Below are 21,987 nucleotides of genomic sequence, written 5' to 3' on the forward strand. Positions count from 1 at the left end.
CCTGGCCATGCCTGGAGGATGTTTCCATGGAACAGAGAGCAGAGTTTTGCTTTGCACCAGCCTGCTCAGCTACTGCCCTTACCTCCTCGTTTGATCAGTTCCCAGCAATCATTCTCCTCATGCCTGCTGATCATGTAATGGGCTCTTCTCCACACCTCCAACACCTCAGGCAACACTGCTACTTGATTTTTGAAAATTTTAAATATCGTGCACGTGAGAATGAACGTCTAAAAGCATGGGGTAAAAGTTAAAGCTTTCTGTATTCAGCCATTGAATGGTTTTCCTTGGGCTGCTACTGCTGCAAAGAACAGTGCCTTTGTCTGTTCCTGTAGTAATCCTACAGTGTTTGCCACTCGTTTTCCGCTTTTTTTTCCTCTGTGATAAAAAAATTCTGTGAGTTCCTATGTTCACAAAGTGGGTATCAGATGTAGGGTTTCCTTTGTATGTATCACAAAGTGCCAGGCATTGAAAACCAAACCTCCCCTGGCCACATGGATCGACAGTAGTTGATTATCTATTAAAAAATGCCTCCCTTGTTTAGGCAGAGGTGTTTTAAAATTATGTTCTTCTAATGCATTACCACCTTGGATGACATGCGGGCCTTCGAACCCATAGGAAAAGCTTCAGTTCTGATAAATAAAATCAACAGAGCTTCCTAGTAAAACCAGTTGTACGGTAAAGTGAAAAGAACAGCAGCAAAGGCTCCTGGCTGTAATCTGACTTAGTTGGGAAATACCGGTGGCTTTACGTGGTCCACTCGTTTTTACTTTACACCGGCTATATAACAGAGGCAAGCCCGTGGCTCGTTAGAGCTGAGGCTTGTCTTTCCTGTGGTCATTCAGATGCAGCGGAAAGGAACAGCGCCTTAATGGTGTGTGGATCAGCAAGACCAAATCTAAATCGGTCAGCCTCCTTTCTTACCACACTGGCTTTGCTCTGTTTAGATTGCAGATTCCTACCCTTGCCGTTATCTGTTCCTTTTGATAAACTCTGCAATGAGAGGAAATGTTTTTGCATCATTTTTGGGAGCCCTGTTTCCTATTTGAGATCTGAGAAATGGCTTGTAGCACTAGGACCCTTGGGAACTTATTTTTCTGTGTGGAAACTAGACCAGCATAATGAGTAGCCTCTGTGCAAATTCAATATTAATTCTACACCTAAGGTCAAGCTGAAGTTAATGACCATTTTTTACATACAGAAATCAGTTATGAAACCAACATTACATTTCACGGTTTTGTAATTTTAAAATGAAATGAAATGATGGAGTAATTTATATTAAATTGATTTAAACTACAAAGCATAAATATCATGAATCCCAGATTAATGTTTGAGAGAAAACGGCATCATTGTCACTTGTGCAATAATTTGTTCCCCAGTTTACAAGCACCTTTATTCCATCCCATGCTTGCTGTGCTTTTTTAGATACAGAGGTGCTGAATAATGCTGTAAGCAGGAGTCTGTCTTTAATAATTTTTGCATTTTCTTTGTTTCTTTAATTAGCTGATTTACTCAGCTGATTGCACAGCTGTCTGGGCAACACGCCCCCAGGGGTCTGCCAACTGTTTCAGAGATACAGCGAAGGAAAATCTGTACAGTAATTTGCATATATATATGCAGAAGTAGTGGGAAGGAATGAGAAAGCTCAAAGGCAATTTTTTTATTGCTAATAAAAGGAAACATGTTAAGGATGAGCTTAAAAAGCTTTCTCTTTTCAGTAATTTCTGGGAAAAGATTACAGTTTCACGGTAAATAAGGAACCAATTCTCAGTTTGAGGGTTTTATTCCTGGGATTATCGCTGTCTGTTGTATGCAGATTTGGGGGATTTCAGAGGTATTCAGTGTGTTGGTTTTCCCCCTTTAATTTGGAAAATGGACTTGGAAAATACAGGAGTATGCACGAGGACCTGGTCTGGCTTAAAATGGTCCCCAAATCTGAGGTTTGTAAAGCATTTACTTGCTGCTCATCTTCCTTTCCACTGCTCAGCGCTAGTGCCTTACATAACCTAGAGGATCTGGCTTTTAGTTTCCCCAGCGGTATCAGGATGAGCTAGCTATTCATTTTTTTTTCCCACTCTGATAAATTAATAAGCATCAGCAAACATTTTAACACTGTCAAACAGCTCAGAGGTGCCATAGTAACCAGCTGTAACTAAGGCTTGCTGTATGTCCTCCACAAAGAATAACAACGGATATTCAAAATAACAATAAAGTTTTCAAAAATCATGAAATTAGCTTAGAATGACATGATTTTTTTGCTCTTTGTTTCTGAAAAGCTTTACACTAGCGACTTCATTTGGAAAAAGCAAAGAAACATGCCTCTCAAAAAATTTGGGATATGAGAATGCTAAAAGTTGTGAGCTTCCCAGCAGCTGGTGATAAATCAATTGGTGCAGGCTGCTGGCAATTCAGAGCACTGGAGGCTTACCCTGGGGAATGTTATTGCAGATTCCTGAGGTCTTTTCAACAGCGATACTTTGACAGGGACAGAAAAAACAGGCTATAACCATCTAGGAGGGATAAGACAGTGAAAATCTGTTGGCTTGTCAAATAAACGAAGTTCTTCTGTTCAGAAGTGGTCTCTACCAGTTCCAGGGTGGTGTGTGTCTCCTATCTGTAGAGGGCACGTAGGTGTCTTTTGCTTACTGGCTAGGAAGAAGAGATGCATATATGAATTTTGATCATACAGTACTGAAAGGATTGAAATCTTACAAAGGGCAGAGTGTGTTGGTGTTCTAGGATGTTAGCAGGTTAAAGAACACTAAATAATAAATTAACATTCTCATTTGAAATGAAGGGTTTCAACATCTGAAAACATGAGGGACGTAGCCCAAGGCGTGACCGAGCTTTCTGTGGCAAGCAGAGCTGCCCGTGGGGCCAGTGAACTCATCCAGCTCCCGCTCAGGCTGTGGGGGCGAGCCGGGCGTGTTTGTGCACCTGGGGTCCCTGCACCCTTGGGCTGCTCCCAGGGCGATGCCTGAGGGTTTGCAGCCTGTGAGGCAAGTTCAGCCTTGGGAGCAGCCTAGGGCAGTGCAGAGGTAAACTGCATGACTGCCGAGGGCGACGTTTATGGGTTCCCTGTCCCCAAAAAGGCAGGCAGCCCTGGTCCCCACAGCTGGACTTCACAGCAAGCTCGAGGGCTGGAGCTGGAGTTGTGTGGCACGAGGGGTCTGGCAGCAGTGCTGGCTTGCAGGTTGTCCTGTCCCCTGCCCTGCCTGATGCTGGGGGGCTTTGTTCACAACCAGACCATCAAACTGAGCCAGGTTAAAAGTAATACTTTGCCAATTCACCAACTCCAAATGGTTGATGGTAGTACGGAGAGGGACTAGTAAGTACAGGAGGTTTGGGACAGCCAGCAGTGATGAAGAGCTAAGCTGGCTTTCTGTCCTGGAATGACCATGTGGGTGCTACCTAGAGTGAGTTGCTTACGGATGGACAGATGTTCCTGCCTGCTGTTCAGCAGCAAAATGGTTAACTGTGATGGCAGTCCTCTCTCAAACATTTAAATAATTAGCTTTCAAAGTTAACACCCTATTAAGCCAAAGGGAGGAAGTTCACACCTTTGCTGCTGTTATTGTTCCAGTCTGGCTGGCTGCAGCAGCAGAATGACGCTAGTGCCTTGGTTTGTGTTGTGAAGGTTATCTCTGCAGCCAGAAGGGGTAGAAAGAAGAAACTTCATTTATAGAAAAGGAAGAAAACACAATACAGCAAAGCCTCTGGGAAGATTGCAATGCCACGGGTTCCAGGAGTTGGTTTATGTGTGGATTATTTTTTTTTTAAACTGTCCTTTCCACTTTCAGTTGGGTTGAAAGATTCTTCTGCGTTGAATAAGACAAAGTATTGAAATGAAATAATGTGTATTTAAAATCTTACTCAGCAAACATAATTAATTTATCCTCAAGTCTGGGGGCGTACAGAAGAGCGTATCGTGGAGGCACAGGTCTGTGAGTAGCCCTTGGCAGGGTTCTTCCATAGCCAGGAGAAGGTCCATACTGCTGCGGGTGGCTGATGTGACCCTCCCTGTATGCCAGGCTGTCTAGCTAAGGTGAGCCCTTTAGCGTGCCTGTAATGCTTTGTGCTGCTGAGGAAGACAAGTCCCTTCCAATGCCTTAAATCTACATTAAACTTTGTGGTGTGGCAGTAAAAGTGGGGGAGTGCTCTCAGTGGGTAATGGTGACAGAAAGGATGTGCTCGGTTCCAGCGTGAGAGTGATGGTTACGTTCCCTTTCCCTTCACAATGCCATGCGATGGCTGATTCTGCTGAGGTAGCTAGTATAAACTGATTTACTTCTGTTTCTTATTTCTTTGTTATTTTTTCTGCTGATTTAATGAGCTGAAATGGGATTACTAAAGGACAAGGCTCTCCCCCGCAAGAATTCTCTGTTCCAACATTACTTTATCGAAGAATCTGCTAGCAAAATCTTAGCTCTGGTCCATGGGGACACAAGGAACTCAGATCAGACGCTGGCCCTTGTGATCCTTAAGTGACCATAAAAAATCAACATCCTGAATTCCCTAGGCTAATTTGCAAATGGACACATTTGAACTGCGTATTAGCAAGCTAATGCTCATTTAACATCTTTTTTCTTCCATTCATGGTGACCTCCAAAGGAGGAGAAATGCTGCCTATAGAAAAGGGGATTGGTCCCTCTATCTTTGTTTGTATTTTTTTCCTGTCTTGGGTCTCAAGCATGAACCCAAACATAATATCAAACAGATACCTATAGATCAGGGTAAACCACCTTTGCCTTTCCCTGGTGTTGCTGCTTTGTTAAGACCTGCTGGGGTATTTGCACCAGGGAGCAAGGCTGGGTTTATGCTGGCGGAGAAGGAAGGGTTTGGCCCAGCTCCAAAGTTCACAACTTTTTTGTACGTACATGTTACATTTTCAGGGAACTGTCCCAGAATCAACACTTGCCTGGGAAATCTTTCCCATCCCACCCTAACCTTCCGGTCACTTTTCCTATGGTTGAATTTGCAACATCAAGCGTTTTTATTAAGAAATAGATGGCGAACCGACAGTGAGTGGGAAGTTATCCTTGAATTCTTATATTTTATGACACACCTTTTATTGCATGCACAAAAGCCCATGAGGGCAGCGCCTGGGCCACTTCAGGGGGTGCCTGTGAATTGTAATAGGAGGCAGGCAGTGTATCGAAATTGGTTTCTTATGTGTGTGTGGTGATCCCCAGTAACATAAGTTTCTGAATACACAGAAACACTCTAAGAAATTAATGTGGGTTTTTTTTGTATTTCATAGGCAAAATATGTAGTAAACTTTTCATACAGAAACCAAGAAAATATATTTAAGGGTTGTTATTCATTTGTGTGGCCACTTCAGCCTTCAAGGATTCTTGCAGTGCATTCTTGCAGTGGAAAAAAATGTATGAGGCGGTGTGATTCCTTCAGTATTGCTCCCTGCATGTAGTTAAATGGTTCAACAGTGCCTGGTTCTTACGGGTTTGGATAAGAGGCAGAGAGGACAGGACACAAAAAATCAAGTTCATGATGGAAATTCCATGAAAAAGAGGCCGACTGTTCCCTCTCTCCCAAGAGGGCTGCAAGAACATCAGTGCGAGTTCTGGCTGATTTTTTTTCCTTTAAGAAAATATTTACTGGTTCTTTTCTACATTCCTTACACTGTCTAAACAACATTGACGCCAATGAGAGCTGGGTTTGGATTATGAACTTTTTTCAGCTTTTTTTAGAGTTGAGCTGTGAAATTGCTGATAAAACCAGTTTTCTTCTTTTTAAGCTGTTCCCTTTAGGGTACATCTAAGTTGAGGGTTTTTTCTCATCATCTTTAAAATTGCTGATGCTAAAATTGTTCAGTACTAAAGGGATACCTGTATCTGTTGCGGTTGTGGACAGGCACCCTCTTTCTCTTTCTTTTTGTGCCAGGTATAAGATTTTGCTGCCCTCAGCCCTGGGTGTTCACTGCTTGTGACAGCTCCCAGGCCAGATACCGTCCCCTCGCTCACCTGCCAGCCAGCCAGGCTAGCGACAGCGTGCTGCTCCTTGAACATCGGCCTGTTTGCTTTGGTGGAAAATGCTCTGATGTGCTTATCCTGGCACTGGGCAGGGAAGGGGACACTTAGAAGCTGGTGATGAGAAGCCAGTTGGCTGCCACTAACCTTTTCCCCTGGCCCAGCTGTTTGCGGAGTGCCCATCTGCTCCGGCTTGTCGGAAAAGCTGGCGGGATCAATGGAAATCATTTAAACCTGGACCTGTGTTCTTGTTACTAGCAAGGTGCCACTCCTTTAAATGCCGTGATTAATAGCCAGTGTCTGTGAGGGTGTTTTGCCCATCAGTGGCTACAGCAAATTGATTTTAGGAGAAATCAGAAAATTGAAAGGAGAGTTGGGGAAATGTTGTGTTTCTGCTAACACAGCCACAGAAATAAGCGATTTGCGGTTGCTCAAACAATGATTTTTTAGCATTTGCTAATGCCTTCTGGCATTACAGTGTTCTGTGTTGTGCTGGTTCTTCTGACTAGCGTTCTGCAATGGATGTCCTGAATTCTTTGCATCTCCCACAGCGGCAGTGGGTAGAACGGGGTCACGTACGCGTGAGAGTGTGCAAGAGATCGAGGTGGCTCTTGGGGAAGAAGGCTGGGAGGTGGGTTACAAGGGAAGGGGCTGCAAGAGCCTGAGTCTGCGTGGATGGAACAGGCTGGCCTGGGAAACCCTGCCCTGGGAAATCTGGGAAAGCAGGGGCCGCACGGGGCTGTTGGGGCAGTCACTGGGTACTGCTGCCTGGGGGTGTTACTTTTCCAACCTGGGGCAGAGATATGCCACAATGTCCCAGTGTTTTCATTTTGCCTGGCTGTAAATGCTGCTGGGTTATCTAACCCCATTATACTTGCTTTCTGTTATAGCTGTAGATTGATCCTGTGTTTTCAGCATTCACCTTGAATTTCAGAGGCTGCCTGGTAAAGTGATGCCAGCAGACCCACTAGTGAAGATTTATACCAGACCTGTTTTCCTTTGGTAACAGATTAAAAAAGATCCCTGAATAGAATAAACTGTATTGACAAAATGACTCCTCCCAACCCCTCCTTTTATAATTATGTTTTTATTACTTTTTTTTTATTGATAGCATGACTGTGGGGGAAGAAAGAAGAATTATACCCTATATGACATAGCAATATCAGCAGAAATCTTGCAGTAAAAAGAAAATAAATCTATGTGCTTTATTTTAGAGGTCAAGAACACTCTAAAGTTACTTTTAACTTTGCTGGATGCTGCCTAAAGGTTAGGCTGCTTTTTGTCTGCAGTAGAACCAGAGCACTCATGCAGACACACCAAGCTATACCTCACGGCTCACACTGCCGTGTGTAACCTGGTTTTATGTTTTAAGCTCAGCCGTGGTAACCTGGTTTTATGTCTAAAGATTCAGGCTAAGGGTTGAGGAGAACTTAGGTGAGGGTGACTGGTGAAGGTGGCACTGCTACCTGCCAGCCCTTTTGATTGCTCAACAGCCAGTTTTTTCATCAATCGAATCCTGGGCTGCGTCAGGATTCTGTTTTAAAGCAAAACAGGACTGGTGATCCTTGCCCCAAACCACTGTGGCTGTTCGGACGCAGCCTGATGACCAGCTCAGGTACCCAGGGGTGAAGGCGAGAGGAGGTGGACAAGAGGAAGCACACCAGCTGAACCCTCCTGCCCCTCCAGCAAAACCATGAGCCTGGCATTCGTCAGGAAATGGATTTGCCAGCTCTGCCACTCCAGGGACGGTTTTTCAGTCACAACTGCTATGGCTACACTGGCAAAGCACTCGGTGCATACACAAGATGGATATTTGACTATGGTGCTTGTAAGTAAATGAGTATGGGGTAAGGTAAAGTCACTTTGCATGTGTTTCATCGGGTCTGACCCTCCTAACCCGCCATGTGTTACATTTCAGAACATCTGAGGGCTTAATGTCCCACCAAAATATAATAGGTGGGTATGTTGATTGGAAGGGTATCTTGGCTTATAGATACTAAACCCACCTATAGATACAGCTGTTTGCAATACAGAAGTCTGATGTGTCCCTGCAAAAGTGGTGTTCGTTTCTTCAGCTAGGTAAACTGATAACTCTGATTTTGACCCTTCTGGAAATTAGAAGTTTGATCCACAACTTTTTTTCTTTTTAAACCTGCCTGCTTCCAATACGTTCCCTCTTTCTTATTTTAGCAATTCATCAAAATGAAGAGAACAGCAGTCAAGAAATAAGAGGACTAGAAGAACTCAAGGATACCTCTGATGCTCAGGTAAATGTGTGAGATTAATAGTGTCTTGGGAAGTTTTTCAGACATACAAGTTGAAAGATCTGCTTTCAGTATCTCTGGGAAATGGATTTTCCTCAATGTTCTGCACAGGGAGCCCTAGGAAGGGGGTCGTCTGCTATATATTGTCTTATGTGACTCTTTAGAATAAAATTGATGATTATGCTGGGAATTAATCCCATGGTTTTGCGATCGGACAGCATTCTTCAACTGTATCTCTGCTCTTTTTAGAGCATACACGTAATGCTCTAAAATATACCAGATGTGAAGATAAAATAAGGTGTGTTTTAGGAGGCACGGGCATGTGACATTTTGATTGAATTTTAATCACTGTAAGTAGACATGCAATGATATGAGGATACTTACTGGTCACTTGAGTGTAAGCAACATCCTTTTTCTTTCCTTTCCTGATGTCCCTCATTTACAACCAAAGCATGCTTCTAGATATTGCTCAGAAGAAATGTAACTGCATTTTAGAGTATTTTATTGTGGAGTTGCTTACACTTTTTGATTCTGTGAATCTTTTTTGATTAATTTCCAGTTCGTTCAATCATTTAGTTCATGCATTCAAACTGTGCAAATGCAACTATATTGCTCATTGTATTGGTACTGATTATTGCTTTTAATTTAAAATTGATTTTACCCAGTCTTGACTTTTTTTTTCTTCTATTCCTCTTGAAATCTTATGTTCCCCACCAGTTGCTTTTCTCCTTCCCACAGATGCAACTTGTAGTTCCTGTCTGATTTATCTCCTAACACCCTGCCTGCTAAAAACTTGTGTGCAAGAAAGACAGGATTTGCACTAATGTCTGTGAGCAAGCCTGGCTGAAGCAATATGTGTAGCTTTCTAAAGGCAGGGGTTGCCTTAGCCACAGTGAGCCCAGGAGGGGCTCTAGGCAGCGCTGGTAGCAGCTCTGGACCATGGCAGTCGCCTGGAGAGTGCAGGCAGAAGGTTTGGGGACCGTGCAGATATCCCTACTGCATCAGGATGTATGTGGGCTTTACTAGCCTGCCCTTTGGAGTCATGCTTAAGCAGGATGTTCAGAAATGGCCTGCTCTTTTCTTAATTGCACACAGTTCCAACTCTATTAAAAAAACAACAACAAACAACAAAGTGTAGTAGAAGCCCTAATGTGTGACAATTTTGTTACCTGACTTTGATTCCTAATTCATATCAGTGTGGGGTTGAGGATCAGCCTTCTCGAGCTCAGGTGTACGTAACAGAGCTATAGGAAAGACCCAAGGGGAAATACTGACCTGATTGCACAAAAGATCTGGCTTTCTGTTTTCTTTTTCAAGTTTCATGTATGCTCAGTCTTGCTTGACTGTTGTAGTTATTATTTTTAGAAAATGTTCACATTTATGTCAGAGGTGTAAAAAGAAAGACTACGACATGTGTACTCGAAGCCCTAAGTAGCCAGCTAATATATTTACATGGGCAGGATATAAAAGCCCCTAAGAATTTATTATTGGGATATTTATTCGCTCAGCTTTTATTTAGCTGGAAACCAGCTTCTAAGGTTTGAAAGAGTTTGAAACATGTTTAAAATTAAACAATTAGGAAGTGAGCAGTTAACAAAAGTGTTCATGTACGCAACCAGGAGGAGAGCAGGAGCGTTATCAAAGCACCTGTTGCTCCAATTTGTTTGTCAGTGCCATAAACGCAGCATCCTGCAAACACAGAATACAGGTTGCTTTCAGGGTGTGAATGGGGTTTTTTTCCACTCTACTGAGACTGTGCATGTGGCTGGGGCAAAGCAAATGATCTTTTGAGGCAGTAGCATATGGGTTTAAGTTTTCAGGTTCATCAAAGGTGAAGCCTGTAATAACTGTGGGTTTTCTCACCAGACATGGGAGACAGTGGTGCTGCGGAAAAAAAACCCAAACCACCACAAACCTCTTCTGTTAGCAGAGTTGCAGGGTGTGGTGGCTGCTCTAACCACCACGCTGTGGGACTAAGGATTCATTTACATTGGAGTTAGTTAACAAAACTGGTGCAAGCATGCTTGTAAATAAAAAAAATCCCATCTTGTCTGCCTAGGGATGTCCTAATTCACCTCCATGTCACTGCTAGCGTATTCATTTTTGGCCTTCACAGAGGGAATATTTTCCAATAGATGTGCTGAAACAGAAAATGTGTTGTCAGCATCTTTGCTTTTCCAAACTCAGTAGTGACTAATTAACTTTCCTTCCCGTTAAACTTTTTGATTTCATTTCACATATTGCATAAACACCTCTAATTGTAATAATTTTGGGCTGTGAATGGTAGTAAGAGCCTTACTATAAAGCTCCTACGTTCTTTTATCATTCCTTTAAAATTAAAGCCAGTTAAAATACATAACTTTACGATTGTCACCTTCACATAAGTTAGTATTTGTATATCTGTTGGTGTATGTGAATTAGAGGACTAAGCACCAATATCTGGGCATGTGGGATTTTGGAGGGTGTGTGCCCGCACAAAATACAAATGGAAACTGCACTTTGCAAGTAGGGCGACTTGCCTTTATCCTTTCCTCTAACAGCTTCAAAAGCAATGACCAGTAATAGGAGACTCTAACAACATCTTCCCAACCAACTTTTAGAAGCTGTCATCAGTTAATTAGTTTATCAGGATGCTTTCTTATAAGTACTCAGCAGAAAGATTTATAGCGGAAAGTAAGAATAATTGAGGAAATCAGAATTAAAAGCGAGGGATTCATCATCTTCTTCTTAATTACAAAAGGCTGAACGTGCTTTTTCATATTTCAAGTGTGTACTTTACTCCCAGAGCCAAGCATGTACAATTAATTTAATAATACCTTAGCCCTCCCAGAAAATTTTTAGATGATCTTTTATCCTCTGGAAACCAAATAAAATAAATGTATTTTTCACATTCTCTGTATTTCCTAATTTAAGGAATAATTGAGGAAGGAGGGAGCAGGTTAAAACGTAAGATTTCTTCTTGGGAGTTATTTGAAACAGGACAATATGGTTCTTTAATGAAATTGCTGATTTGAATACAGACCATATTTATGGCAGGGCTAATTGGCTTGTATCTAGAGTTACTTCTTCCCTGAGCTGCGCGTTCACGCAGAAAGCACTGATATGCTCTGTCTGGACACCGGCAGAGACCGAGGGGTGAAAGAGGGGCTCGTGTCCAGAAAGTTGTCTTTCTGTGGGGTGTTTCCTCCACTTGAACATGCTGAAGCCAACTGTTACCCCACAGCTGAAGTCCCTCATCTTAACGTAAGAGGGTTTGCTTCATACACTGGAGATCATGAAGTGTTTGTTCAGCAGAGGGAACACCGCGTTTCTGCTGCTGTCCATCTGACATTTGAAGTACGGGGACTTGTAACGGTCTATGCCACTCGTAAGTCATGGTCTGACTCGTCTGGGTGAAACATGAAGGTGTGAAAAGTGATTCCATAGTACTAAGATCCCAGATCCAGAAAGACCATAAATCTTTATAGTCTCAAGACCCTAATAGGCCCTAAGACTTTGAGTTGTCCTAAGCCTACAAGCCGGGGGGGATTACAGCACACAGATGTTATACTCTGCTAGAAACATCCCAAAGCCATGAAATAAGCAGGTTTGGCTCTCGCTGATGCCATCGAAGTGTTGTGAAGTGCAGACATCAGTCTTCAGCCAAGTCTGCGATGGTTGCCTATGTTCCCTGTGTAAAGTAGTGGAGAAGAAGGAGAATTTTAGGAAATGACTCATCTGACTATTTTTAAATGTCTACTGTAGAGTAAAAAAAATTACCTTCTTAGGTACCTCTTTATCTCTATTGATTAAATAAGTCTGGACAACTAGTTCAGTATATGCTTCCACATTTGATAAAATCAGTCTTATTCCTGATCTGCAGGTGAAAATGCTGTGCTATAAATCTGTGTCCTCAATTCAGAAGTTAAAAAGCTAATCTCATAGAAAACGTAAGGACCTTCAGGTTAGGCACTGCAATTCCTTGTTTTCTCTTTGGATTTCTGACCTTCAAACCAGCACGTAGGTTCCTTGTGTGGGAAAGCTGGGTTCCTCAGGGGGCTGAGGGCTAAGCATAGGACATGCAAAGCACAGGCTGTATCTGAAATTCTTCTCCAGAGCACAGATGCCTGATGCAAGCTTGTGAGGAGATGCCTTCATCCAGACTGGAGCAATGTAGGCATGTAAAAATTTCTTTCAAATAATTCCGTAAGGATGACTCTTTGCACTTAGTCATAGAATCCATTTTTTTCCATCAGCATTAAAGTACTTATTTAGAAAGTAAATTTGTTTTACTCCTCAGCTGAAGAAACCTTAACCCACGTTTCCCTCTTCCTCAGAGAAACCAGCAGGCTGTAGGATGGTTTGGGTGGGCACTCTCACACCTTCAGCTGTCGTGAGCAGCAGTTTCTCAAGGCCAAAGGCTTGGAGCCAGCAGGACACTGTGGTTTAGTGGTCAGGGCATCCCTGGCTTTTGGACCCGACTTACAAGATGTTTTGTGTATTTTGGAGTAGATACCAACTCAGTTGAACTCAGGATGAATAGTAGAATGAAAAGGGTGGAGGAAGTGGGCAAAAAGGTTTGTTTGCAGATTGCCTTTAAAGTGATACAGCAATACCGTAGCCATGTCGCGTGACTGGCCCTCCCAAGGCATATGCTGTTCCCATCAGGAAACATCTGGGCTACCAAAAGCTATGTGGTACCACTGAGCCAGGTCTCAGTTACGCGGACGCTACATACATAAGCAAATAATGGACAGTGATATTAGCCACTGACTTTGCTGGGAGCGATTTAGCCCTCATCACCTAACCTTGTGATGGGTCTGGCATGCCTGTGTGCAAGCACAAATCTGTCTTTTTCTCCCTCCCTCTTGCTTTCCATGTGTGTATATATATATATATATATATGCATATGGATATAGATAGACAGGTAGATATAGGATTTTTAGAAAACAACCAGTTCTGAAAGTTTTGATGAAATACTATCAGCATAGCTTGAATAACTGGCTGAACAGTAGCCAAAAAATAGTTGTAACGTAGTTTTAAAGCAAATTTCATCTTCTTCCCTAAACAAAACCAGGGGATACTGATTTATTATTTACAGAATAAATAAACGTGGCACAACTGTCTTAACTCTTGAGGCTTGCATACGTGAAAAATGTTTGGAGTGGGAGCAGAGGGAGTTGTAGCCTTTTATTTTTAGGAGTGCCTTGTGTTGCGCTTCGTTCTTTTTCCAGGGCTGTTCCTGGCTAACTTTCCCATGAGTTTTTAACCTCTTGCTCTTGTTCTCTTATGTAACAGGAAACAGGCTGACAGGAACAAATAAAACACAGTGTATCTGGTAGTCACACTCAGAGGAGCGCTGGTTTAGTTAGCCCTGCCTTCGCTCTTCCAAAGTAGATACATTTGCAGATTTTCTGTGCCTCAGCTCCTCTCCAGTTGTTTCCCAGGAAGCAGCAACTTGTTTGTGTTCAGCAAGCAGCACAGAAGTACCACAAACATGAGAAATCAGATGCATTTCTTTTAAGGTTGAAATTTGTGGTGGTGTCATGTCCTGGGACTGTGGATTTAAGTATTTGTTTGCTCTTTCTCCCACCCTTAAGGCAGGGGTTTTGTGCAAGCTTCAGGGAAGAGATGACATCGGACGGATTGAGCTGGTCCAGAAGCTGGCAAGAGAGAACTGCCAGTTTTTGCAGGCGGATAGAAAACCACCGGAGAAGGCAGAACACGTAAGACATTTCTCATTTGGGTTTTTTGTTTCTTTCTGGTAGGGGAGGGAGATTTAGGTCACAAAACTGGAATAGCAAAGCTGATGGTCAGGATCCAGGGCACACATTAGTCATGGAACTGTAGCTGCTCTCCTCTGGCATTTACATTTCTCTGAAGTGCGTTCAGTTCAATAATTGTCAACACACTTAAATTATTGTGTTGTCATTAACTGTCAGTTATTGTTATTAATGTCTTACACGCACAGGACATAGCAGATGATTTCAGGATGCTTTCTACCAAATTGTGGTTAGTGATTATGAAATATTTGGGGTTTAGGATGTATTTAAATAAAGATTAAGGTATAAGAGTGCTTCATGTACTTTAAATTGTCTTAAAATTACTTTGCTGCTGATACATTTCGCTGCACGTATTGGCTGGAGCTTTTCAGTGTGAATTAAAAAGAATGGTCTGGATAGAGAATTCAGCAGTTGCTTTTAAAAAATTGTGTTTTCAACCAAAAGTTACATTGAAGAAAGCAACATTCTGTTCTGTGTAATGCTTCTGAAAGCACTTATTCAGATGTTAATAACTGGATTTAAAATGCACTAAAACTTGACTGTTCTGCTTATAGCACAATGTATCCTAATTTTGTTCTCCTAGTAAAGATTTCTATTCTGATTGCATATTCATCTAAAGGTGCCCGGGATAATAACTGCAAGAAACAACAAAAATCCTACCTAGTCCTCATATGTCTTGCTATTATGTATAAGTAATTTATTCCATTTTCTGCTCACTGGACAGTAGAAAAAAGGCATGTGATTTAGAAAAGAAATACTTTTCAGCTCATCTGCAAGCTCATTCCTACTGAAGTAAGGCTGCACAAAGGCAAAGAGAAAGATGATTCTTATTTCCAAGCTTCACACTGTTCCGTTCGGCAGTGTATAAGGTCTAGTCTGGTGTAGTTAAACATGTAATTGTATCAGTAGGTGTGCATGAGGGAGGACGGTAATTAGCCAGGCTCAGATCCCTGAGACTGGATTGTTCCTCAGCTGAGCTGCTAGCCGTGGACATCTGGCAGAATTTCTGTATCTCTTTAAACTGTATCAGCAAAGCACAATTAAAAGTTTAGGTTAGTCTTAAAAGATTTTAAGCCAGGGAAGGTTTCTGTTGTGTTTCAGGATTTGGAAGCAAGATTATAGATGCTGTGGGCATAGAAGAGAGGGGAATGTCAGAACTGATACTCCAAAAATTCAGTAGAAATTTCTGCTGCTTGCTGCGGTCATTGCAAAGGGTGCTGTGGTGTCAGCTGCAGCTCTGTAGCTGCATGGATTACAGTACAGTTCCAAAAATGGAAAGGAAAGAAGTGCTCAGCTTTTCTTCTCCTTTGAAAAGTATGGTACTTAGCAATTGCTGCTCTTTAGAAAGACGAGTGACTTCAGCTTAGCAGGAGCTAGAGCAAGCTGCGCATGTCCATTCTGAGTGGTATAAGGCAGCAGCTAGTGCTCTCAGCCAAGGATGTGCCTTTAGACCTAGGAGGGGACAGGAAAGAGAAATGTCGTCTGAGAGACCGCAGAAGCCCAGGTCATTTCCCCTGTGCCCTTTTTTTCTGGGCGGGGAACATCTTGCAGCTAGTGCTAGCAATAACAAATGGTGGTGTGCTTCCCCCACCCTGTTCTGCACTTTGCTGGCTGTTGCAGGGCGGAGGGTGACGTGACTCTTCCCTACGCTCTGGGCAGCCCATGCCCAGATGTAAGAGAGGCTGGCAGCCCTCGGTGTGGGTGTATTTGCCAAGCCCCCAGCCACTCTACTGTGGCCACCAAGAAAGCATTACTGAACATGGGCAAGGGCTGTTGTAGGGTTCTCGGTTTAGCTGACTCAGGTCATTTACTTTCCCTGGAAAAAACCCCACGCTTTGCGTTGGTGGGAGCAGTGGGTCACATACGTCCAGGAAGCTGTGAGCTTCCATCCCTTCCTCTCCCTCCCTTCCTCCCTTGTGGTCTGAGAGCTGCCCTGGTGCATGTGCAGGTGGCGTGATTTGGCTGGCTGGGCAGACTTCACTGCTCGGGGCAGCTGTTCCCTCTTTTCTCCAAGGAGAAAAGCAGCAGGCTGGGTTGTGGTGAGTACTGCTCGGATGTGGGCTTTCAGACCTTTCCATCTCATCCTGCTGCTACAGAAGTGATGGCAGATTCGTTGGCATCGGCTTGCTGCCTGGTCCCTCGTGCTCACTGTAAATGTTAGAGGAACAACATGTTCAGGGTGTGGTGTCCTTACAAAATTATGTGTAACATGCCCATCTTTCTTTTTTTATTTTTAAAAGCATAGCTTACTCGTACATCACTTTCTTAGAAACACAGGGTAATGGGCACCCAATGTAGACAGTAAAAAGGGGTGGCTCTGCTCGTTCTCCACAGGACCCTCATTTCTCAGGAGGTATCCCTGGACTAAAGCTTTCACCAGCTTTTTCCCTGCTGGGGACCTCAAACTGTGCTTTCATGGATGATCTGCCTTCCGCAAAGGGATGGCATTCAGGCTTTAAATGAGATGCCTGAACACCCTGCCAGGCTCTTCTTCCTGCACTTGGAGAGCTGGCTACCTGGCCTGGCCTCCTGGCAGCCCATCCTGCAGCAGAAATGCTGCTGGTTTACAGGATTGTGTGTTTTGGTCAGCCCAGGGCAGTGTGGTTGTTCAAGGCTGGGGGCTTTGTAACCCACCTGGAAGTAAAGCTGCTCTTTCCAAGATGGCCAAGGGGGAATTTTTGCCTGAAGCAGAGTTCTCATTTGTTCTCCTCCAGGAATATGCGCGCGCACACACGCATCCCCCCCCCCCCAACACACACCCCACCACCCCCCTCCCCAAACACAGGGTTAGAAGTGTACACGTGCATAATTCCTGTCTGTGTACTGTGTCCCATGCACGTAATGGGAAATGGAGCTGGGCCACCAGTGCTACCCACTGTGTTTCTAAAGCAGGTCCCTTCAGATTAGTACGACCTCACATGATTTTTTCAGCATTAACAGCAAACACACATGTAGTATGGTTGGGCTTTGCTGATTTTTCTGCATTCCTTTGAAGAAGGAAGACAACTCAGTCTAATTGAAGAATTTGGTACCCAATGACCCCAGTAACTTTTCCTGTATGGCGGATGAGGTGTGGAGCATGACGGGGAGCCAGGCTGTGAGGAGTGCTGGTGAGCCCTCCTATCATTCAAATAAATAAACACCATCTTCATCTGAATTGGAGGACAGAACTTAGTGACTCATGTAGGAAAGGTAGATGACATGTGGATGCACAAGAGTCTGGTCTTCCAGAGGTTTTCAGGCAGATAAAACACCTAAAGGTATTCTTCAAGGTGTGCTGTTGGACATCTGTGGTCCACAATGGGCAGGTGAAGCATGGGTTGGTTTAGGTTGCTGGTTCAGAAGGAGATGAAATACAATTGTGTTTTCTCAGAAAAAGCAGATGGTCTGAAAGAGGGAAAAATATGTGACAGCTGGGGTGGTTCACTGGAGGGAAGCTTGGTTTGGGACTGTGATGGGAGAGGGAATATATTCCCTCGGTTTGGATGCGTTCTGTAGGGTGCAAAATTGCAGTATATATATATATGCAAAGATTTTGTACCTGCACACATTTTTACTTCAAATGCTCAAGTCAGAAAGTCCATACTGCTTTTGTTTCAGGTTTCTGGTACGCTAGCGTTTCTTTTCAGATTTGCGGTCTGGATAAAAAAGAGCGTCCTGAACAAGTCCTGTAATTTAAAAAGTTTTGTACTCAAACTCTGTTACATGTGAGCTGCTTGGTTTTGGCACCGCAAGCTTGCTGTGACCAGGTTAGTGCTGTGTTGGAATCGGTGTTCTTCCGTAGCACACAGTGCCAGCATCCTCTCTGGTGAATATAACGTTTGCAAAGTGCTTTAACTGTAATGCTGCTCACAGGCTTGTAGAGGAAAACACAAGCTAAATTATAGTGACTTTTTTTCCCCATTCCCACTTGCTAATGTGTTAGAATAAAGTTCTTAATTAAGGCATTGAATCTACCATATGTGTTAGGTTTTCTAAAACTTGTTTTGCTAATGAGTAGAATTAAGTAGTAGTAAATAAGCTTCTAAACAGGTAGATAAGCTTCTTCCCTGTGCTGTTGCATTTCTACAATGAGATTCAATGTATTAATAATAAATAAAATAAAATGGTTGTCTAAAACAGACAGAAATTATTTTATTACCATATGTGGGATAAAATAAAAATAACGCTGCAAGCTTGCAGTTCTAATTTTATCATTGCATTCAAATCAGGCTCATAAGCCTAGGGAAATGTAAAACTGGCTATTTGTATTTTTATATTATTCAAATATTACATTCCTTTAAAACAATTGCTTTGACAGAAAATAGATGAAAAATCTGTACTGAAATATTTAGCTATAAAATGAGCCTGCTTTTTTGAGAATTTTGCTTACTGTTAGCATTAATTATAATATAGAAAGCAAGCTCTGTATGTGAAGCCTTTTGAAGTAATTTGTCATAGCTTTTTTTTGCTCAAGCATACATTTGAGATGCATTTGAGGCATATTTGCACTAAACCATATTTTTATGGAACTCCTTTTAAGCAACTACAACTCAAATAATGCCTTTATGATAGACATGATACTGTTTGTACAGTGTTTCCAGTTATCATTTCAATGAAGCATTGCATTCATTAAGAAAATCATGACTGTTTATAGTGTCATTGTCTTAGAAAAATTGTCAATGTTTCACCTCATCAATATGGGGAAAATACTCTTTAGATTATGTATAGTACAGTTTTCATGGTCAGATCAACGGAATAAGCTTTCTACAAACTGACACCAATGTTCAAAGGAAATTTAAGATTCTCTAATGCGTTCATTAGAGAACTAAAGAATATTATTTTCTTCATTCAACTACATAAATTATATTCTAGGCTGGGGCTCTTCCAGTACTTTCATGCATCAATGGGGAGGGGAATGTTTCCTGAATCCACCTTGTAATCTCTTTACAGTTTAATGTATATATTAATTAGAGTTACATACTGTTTAAAAGTATGTAAGTACATACAGCCTGAATGTATTGATTCTGTGACTTAGCCAGTTCAAGATGAAAGAGGTATATTATAGGGGGAGAGGTATGTTTTCAGAAGGGCAACAGATACTGAAGAATAGTTTTGTCAATTTACTGGGTCCTAACTTTTGTAATCAATGGCCTCATTAAGAAGACAGATGATTTGCTCATTGAAGCAGGTTGGTGGTTGGGCTAAAGCTGTTAAAAAGACTTACAAAAGAAGATTAACGATTTAGAGCCTCACGTTGTATAGATTACTCACAACCGAGGAATTTCTTGAGGAAATTCCAGCCATGACACATCAAGGTTATTTTTAGGGTACACCTACCTGTCCAGCTGGTCGCCTGCAAGGAGACAAGAATGAAGGTCAGGACGTGTCCAGAGCTGCAGTTTTTGTAGCTTGACAAAGCTGTGGCCTTGCGCTGATGTACTGTTGAATTGATGGTCAGTCATCAGGGCTCTGATGGAAAAATAGTCTTTAAACCAATGACATCAAATAATGTCTGAACGCAGTCAGTGACTGAAATCTGTGCTTTACTTTTCTAAAAAAAAAAAACATCGCTGCTTTTGTTGTATCTGCTCTGCCTGGGACAGATCTACTGGGTAGCTTGAGTGCAGTTTTACTGCTTCTGGAAGCTGTTCTGCATCTCTTGCAGAGCTGTGGATCAAGCGGACATAACAACTACAGTACTGTACATGTTTTTGCAGAAACTTTTGTGGCTTGAATAGCTGCAAAGTGGTATAGATGTCTGAAGTCATTGAAAGAGAATGGATTTAGGACATCAGCACAGGAGTTCACCATTTCCCTTCATACCTCTTAGATCTGCCAGCATTAGCAGAAAGAGCTGTACCAGGGTAAGATGATAGTTTGCAATTTTGACCTAATCTTCAACTACAAGCCAAGAAGAAAACGAGTCTATCAATGAGATTGTCAGTTTATAGCTCTGTGTTGAGTAAAAGTAAGTAATTAAGAGGTAGGTACATGCTTTTTGTGGAGGTAACCTGAAGTTCAGGTCTCTGGTCGGAATCAGGAGGAACAGGGACTTGAATCTAGTTCCGTCATGTTCTGGAGAGAGTGTCCTATTCCACGCGGTCGATCTTTCATCTGCTGGAATGAATGCATAGCCCCAGGGGATCACCTGTTCTTCATCTCTTTATCTTGAGAATAAAAGACTTCTGCAGGTCCTAGGATGTCTTTTTCAGTGCAGAACAGTCACAGGCATCTTTCTGAAATGAAAAGTTTGCCAGAGATAAAGATCCTCCTGCTCAGGTGTGGGACTGGGATTGTTTGGCTGCTGTGAAAAGCTTTGTTTCAGTCTCTTTCAACACATTTCTTAAAATAATAAGAAAAGTAATTTTTATTTACTACATACTTCAAAGAGGACTTACTACTCCTTTTGTTGAGTCTATTGAATGTGGCCAGGTTTTCGGAGGAGAATGCCCTCTTGCCAGGAGTGCAAAATAGTGGTGAAATGATGCAGTCCTTCTTCCAGTAAGAATAAAACACTTGAGAGAAGACATGCTTGTGCTTACATGATATGTTGTGAGAACAGGGTAGGAACATGCTGAGTGGGAAAGTCACTGTTTCCCTTTGAGTCAAGTTACAAATTCCCGTAATACGTTCTTTCCTCCAGATGCTCGGCCTAGTGTTTAAAAGAAAAGAAAGCCTAATTTGCTCCTCTTTGATTTATTCTGTACCGTGAAACTACTTTGTATAGAAGGAAATTCCACATACACATTTTGCATGCTGGGCTTTCTTTGGTGTGGAACGGTGACTCATTCCTGTACGGGACAATACTTCAGCTACTGGTGGGAAAGGGGTAAAAAGGGCCTAAGGTGTTTAGCAGGCTAAAACCTGGGAGCCAGAACACTGAATTTTTATTTTTGACTCCATCGGATATTTAATAAGTAACCTTCTTCAAATCATGTCACTTCTCTGCACCTTTGTTTACCCAGGTATAAAATGGGGTCTTAAACATGTGGGACCTTGAAGGGGTGCTATAAAACCTGCAGCAGTTAATGAATGTTGATGGAATTGCTCTGAGATCCTTGAGAGGTGGTTTGGGGATCCCAGCAAGCTGGAAGTGCGTTGGACTTTGAACCGCTGAGGGCTGGGGGATGTTTTTTAAAAACCTAAGCGTAGCTGAGGCAAGGCCAAGCAGTTGCAGTCGCTATGCAGCCCTTGAGTTCCTCAGGCATCGCTTTAGTGGCTGTGCCATTGGCAGCATCCCTACCCCGACCCCAACCTGTCCCCAGCCTTGGGCTGCCCCGTGTTGTGTTCTGTGAAGAGACATGGAATAGTGCAGCTGAAAAATGAAATAAACACGCCTGTTTTCCAACTGGATTGGTTTCCCTCATGATACGGGAATACGGATCTGGGGTGAGAATGAAATGTGGTGTCAGGGATGACCCTTCCTGGCAAGAGCTGCTCTGCTGTTCGCAGTGAAACGTGGCCTTCTTCCTCCATTCCCCAAAGCCTTGTGACTTACCAAACCCAGAAACAGACCTGGGTGAAATTAAACGTTCTTGTGGTTTTTTTGGTTGGCATAATTTTCATCTGTCCTTCACCACGTGGCTTCATGAAGGCTTACGTGCACAAAGAAGGGGATGAATGACAAGTGGGGATCAGCATCTGGGGAGCAAGTAGAGGACAAGAGTGCTGTTTTTCACGGGCAGTGGGACTACACAGTTCTTGGTAGCCCCAACACTGAAAACATGGTTCCTTCTGCTCCATTTATCTATGTGAAAAAGCAGAGGAACTCTCTGAAAGCTGTCAGCTGCAAGTTGTCACTCTCCTCTGATTCTGTGTTTCTCTCCAAATTCTGAACCACTTACTTGCTTGTTTCTAGACTGCCCAAAGGTTTCCATAAAGTTAATCTATCATTTTCTCCCTTTAGAGAAGTAGGAGTTACCAGTTTATGAATTCAAAGCACCTGCTCTAATGTTTTCCAGTTTTAAGTTTACTGTTCCATCCCTTTCTTTGTGT

The 21,987-nt window shown here is 42.6% G+C and overlaps 1 protein-coding gene across 3 annotated transcripts in view; it reads left to right on the plus strand.

The window, feature by feature from the left end:
- RAPGEF5 (Rap guanine nucleotide exchange factor 5) overlaps nucleotides 1-21,987 on the plus strand; it is a 164,803-nt gene that overhangs the window by 55,422 nt on the left and 87,394 nt on the right. For 2 of the 3 annotated variants that reach the window (XM_040590067.1, XM_040590066.1), the window contains exons 8-9: nucleotides 8,175-8,251; nucleotides 13,828-13,953. In XM_040590067.1, coding sequence (XP_040446001.1) covers nucleotides 8,175-8,251; nucleotides 13,828-13,953 — 203 coding nt within the window. Of the gene's footprint in view, nucleotides 1-8,174; nucleotides 8,252-13,827; nucleotides 13,954-21,987 lie in introns of those variants that run through there. The other variant, XM_040590068.1, reaches the window with a different exon arrangement.

This window comes from Falco naumanni, chromosome 4 (assembly GCF_017639655.2).
Source record: "Falco naumanni isolate bFalNau1 chromosome 4, bFalNau1.pat, whole genome shotgun sequence".
Taxonomy (NCBI): Eukaryota; Metazoa; Chordata; class Aves; order Falconiformes; family Falconidae; genus Falco; species Falco naumanni.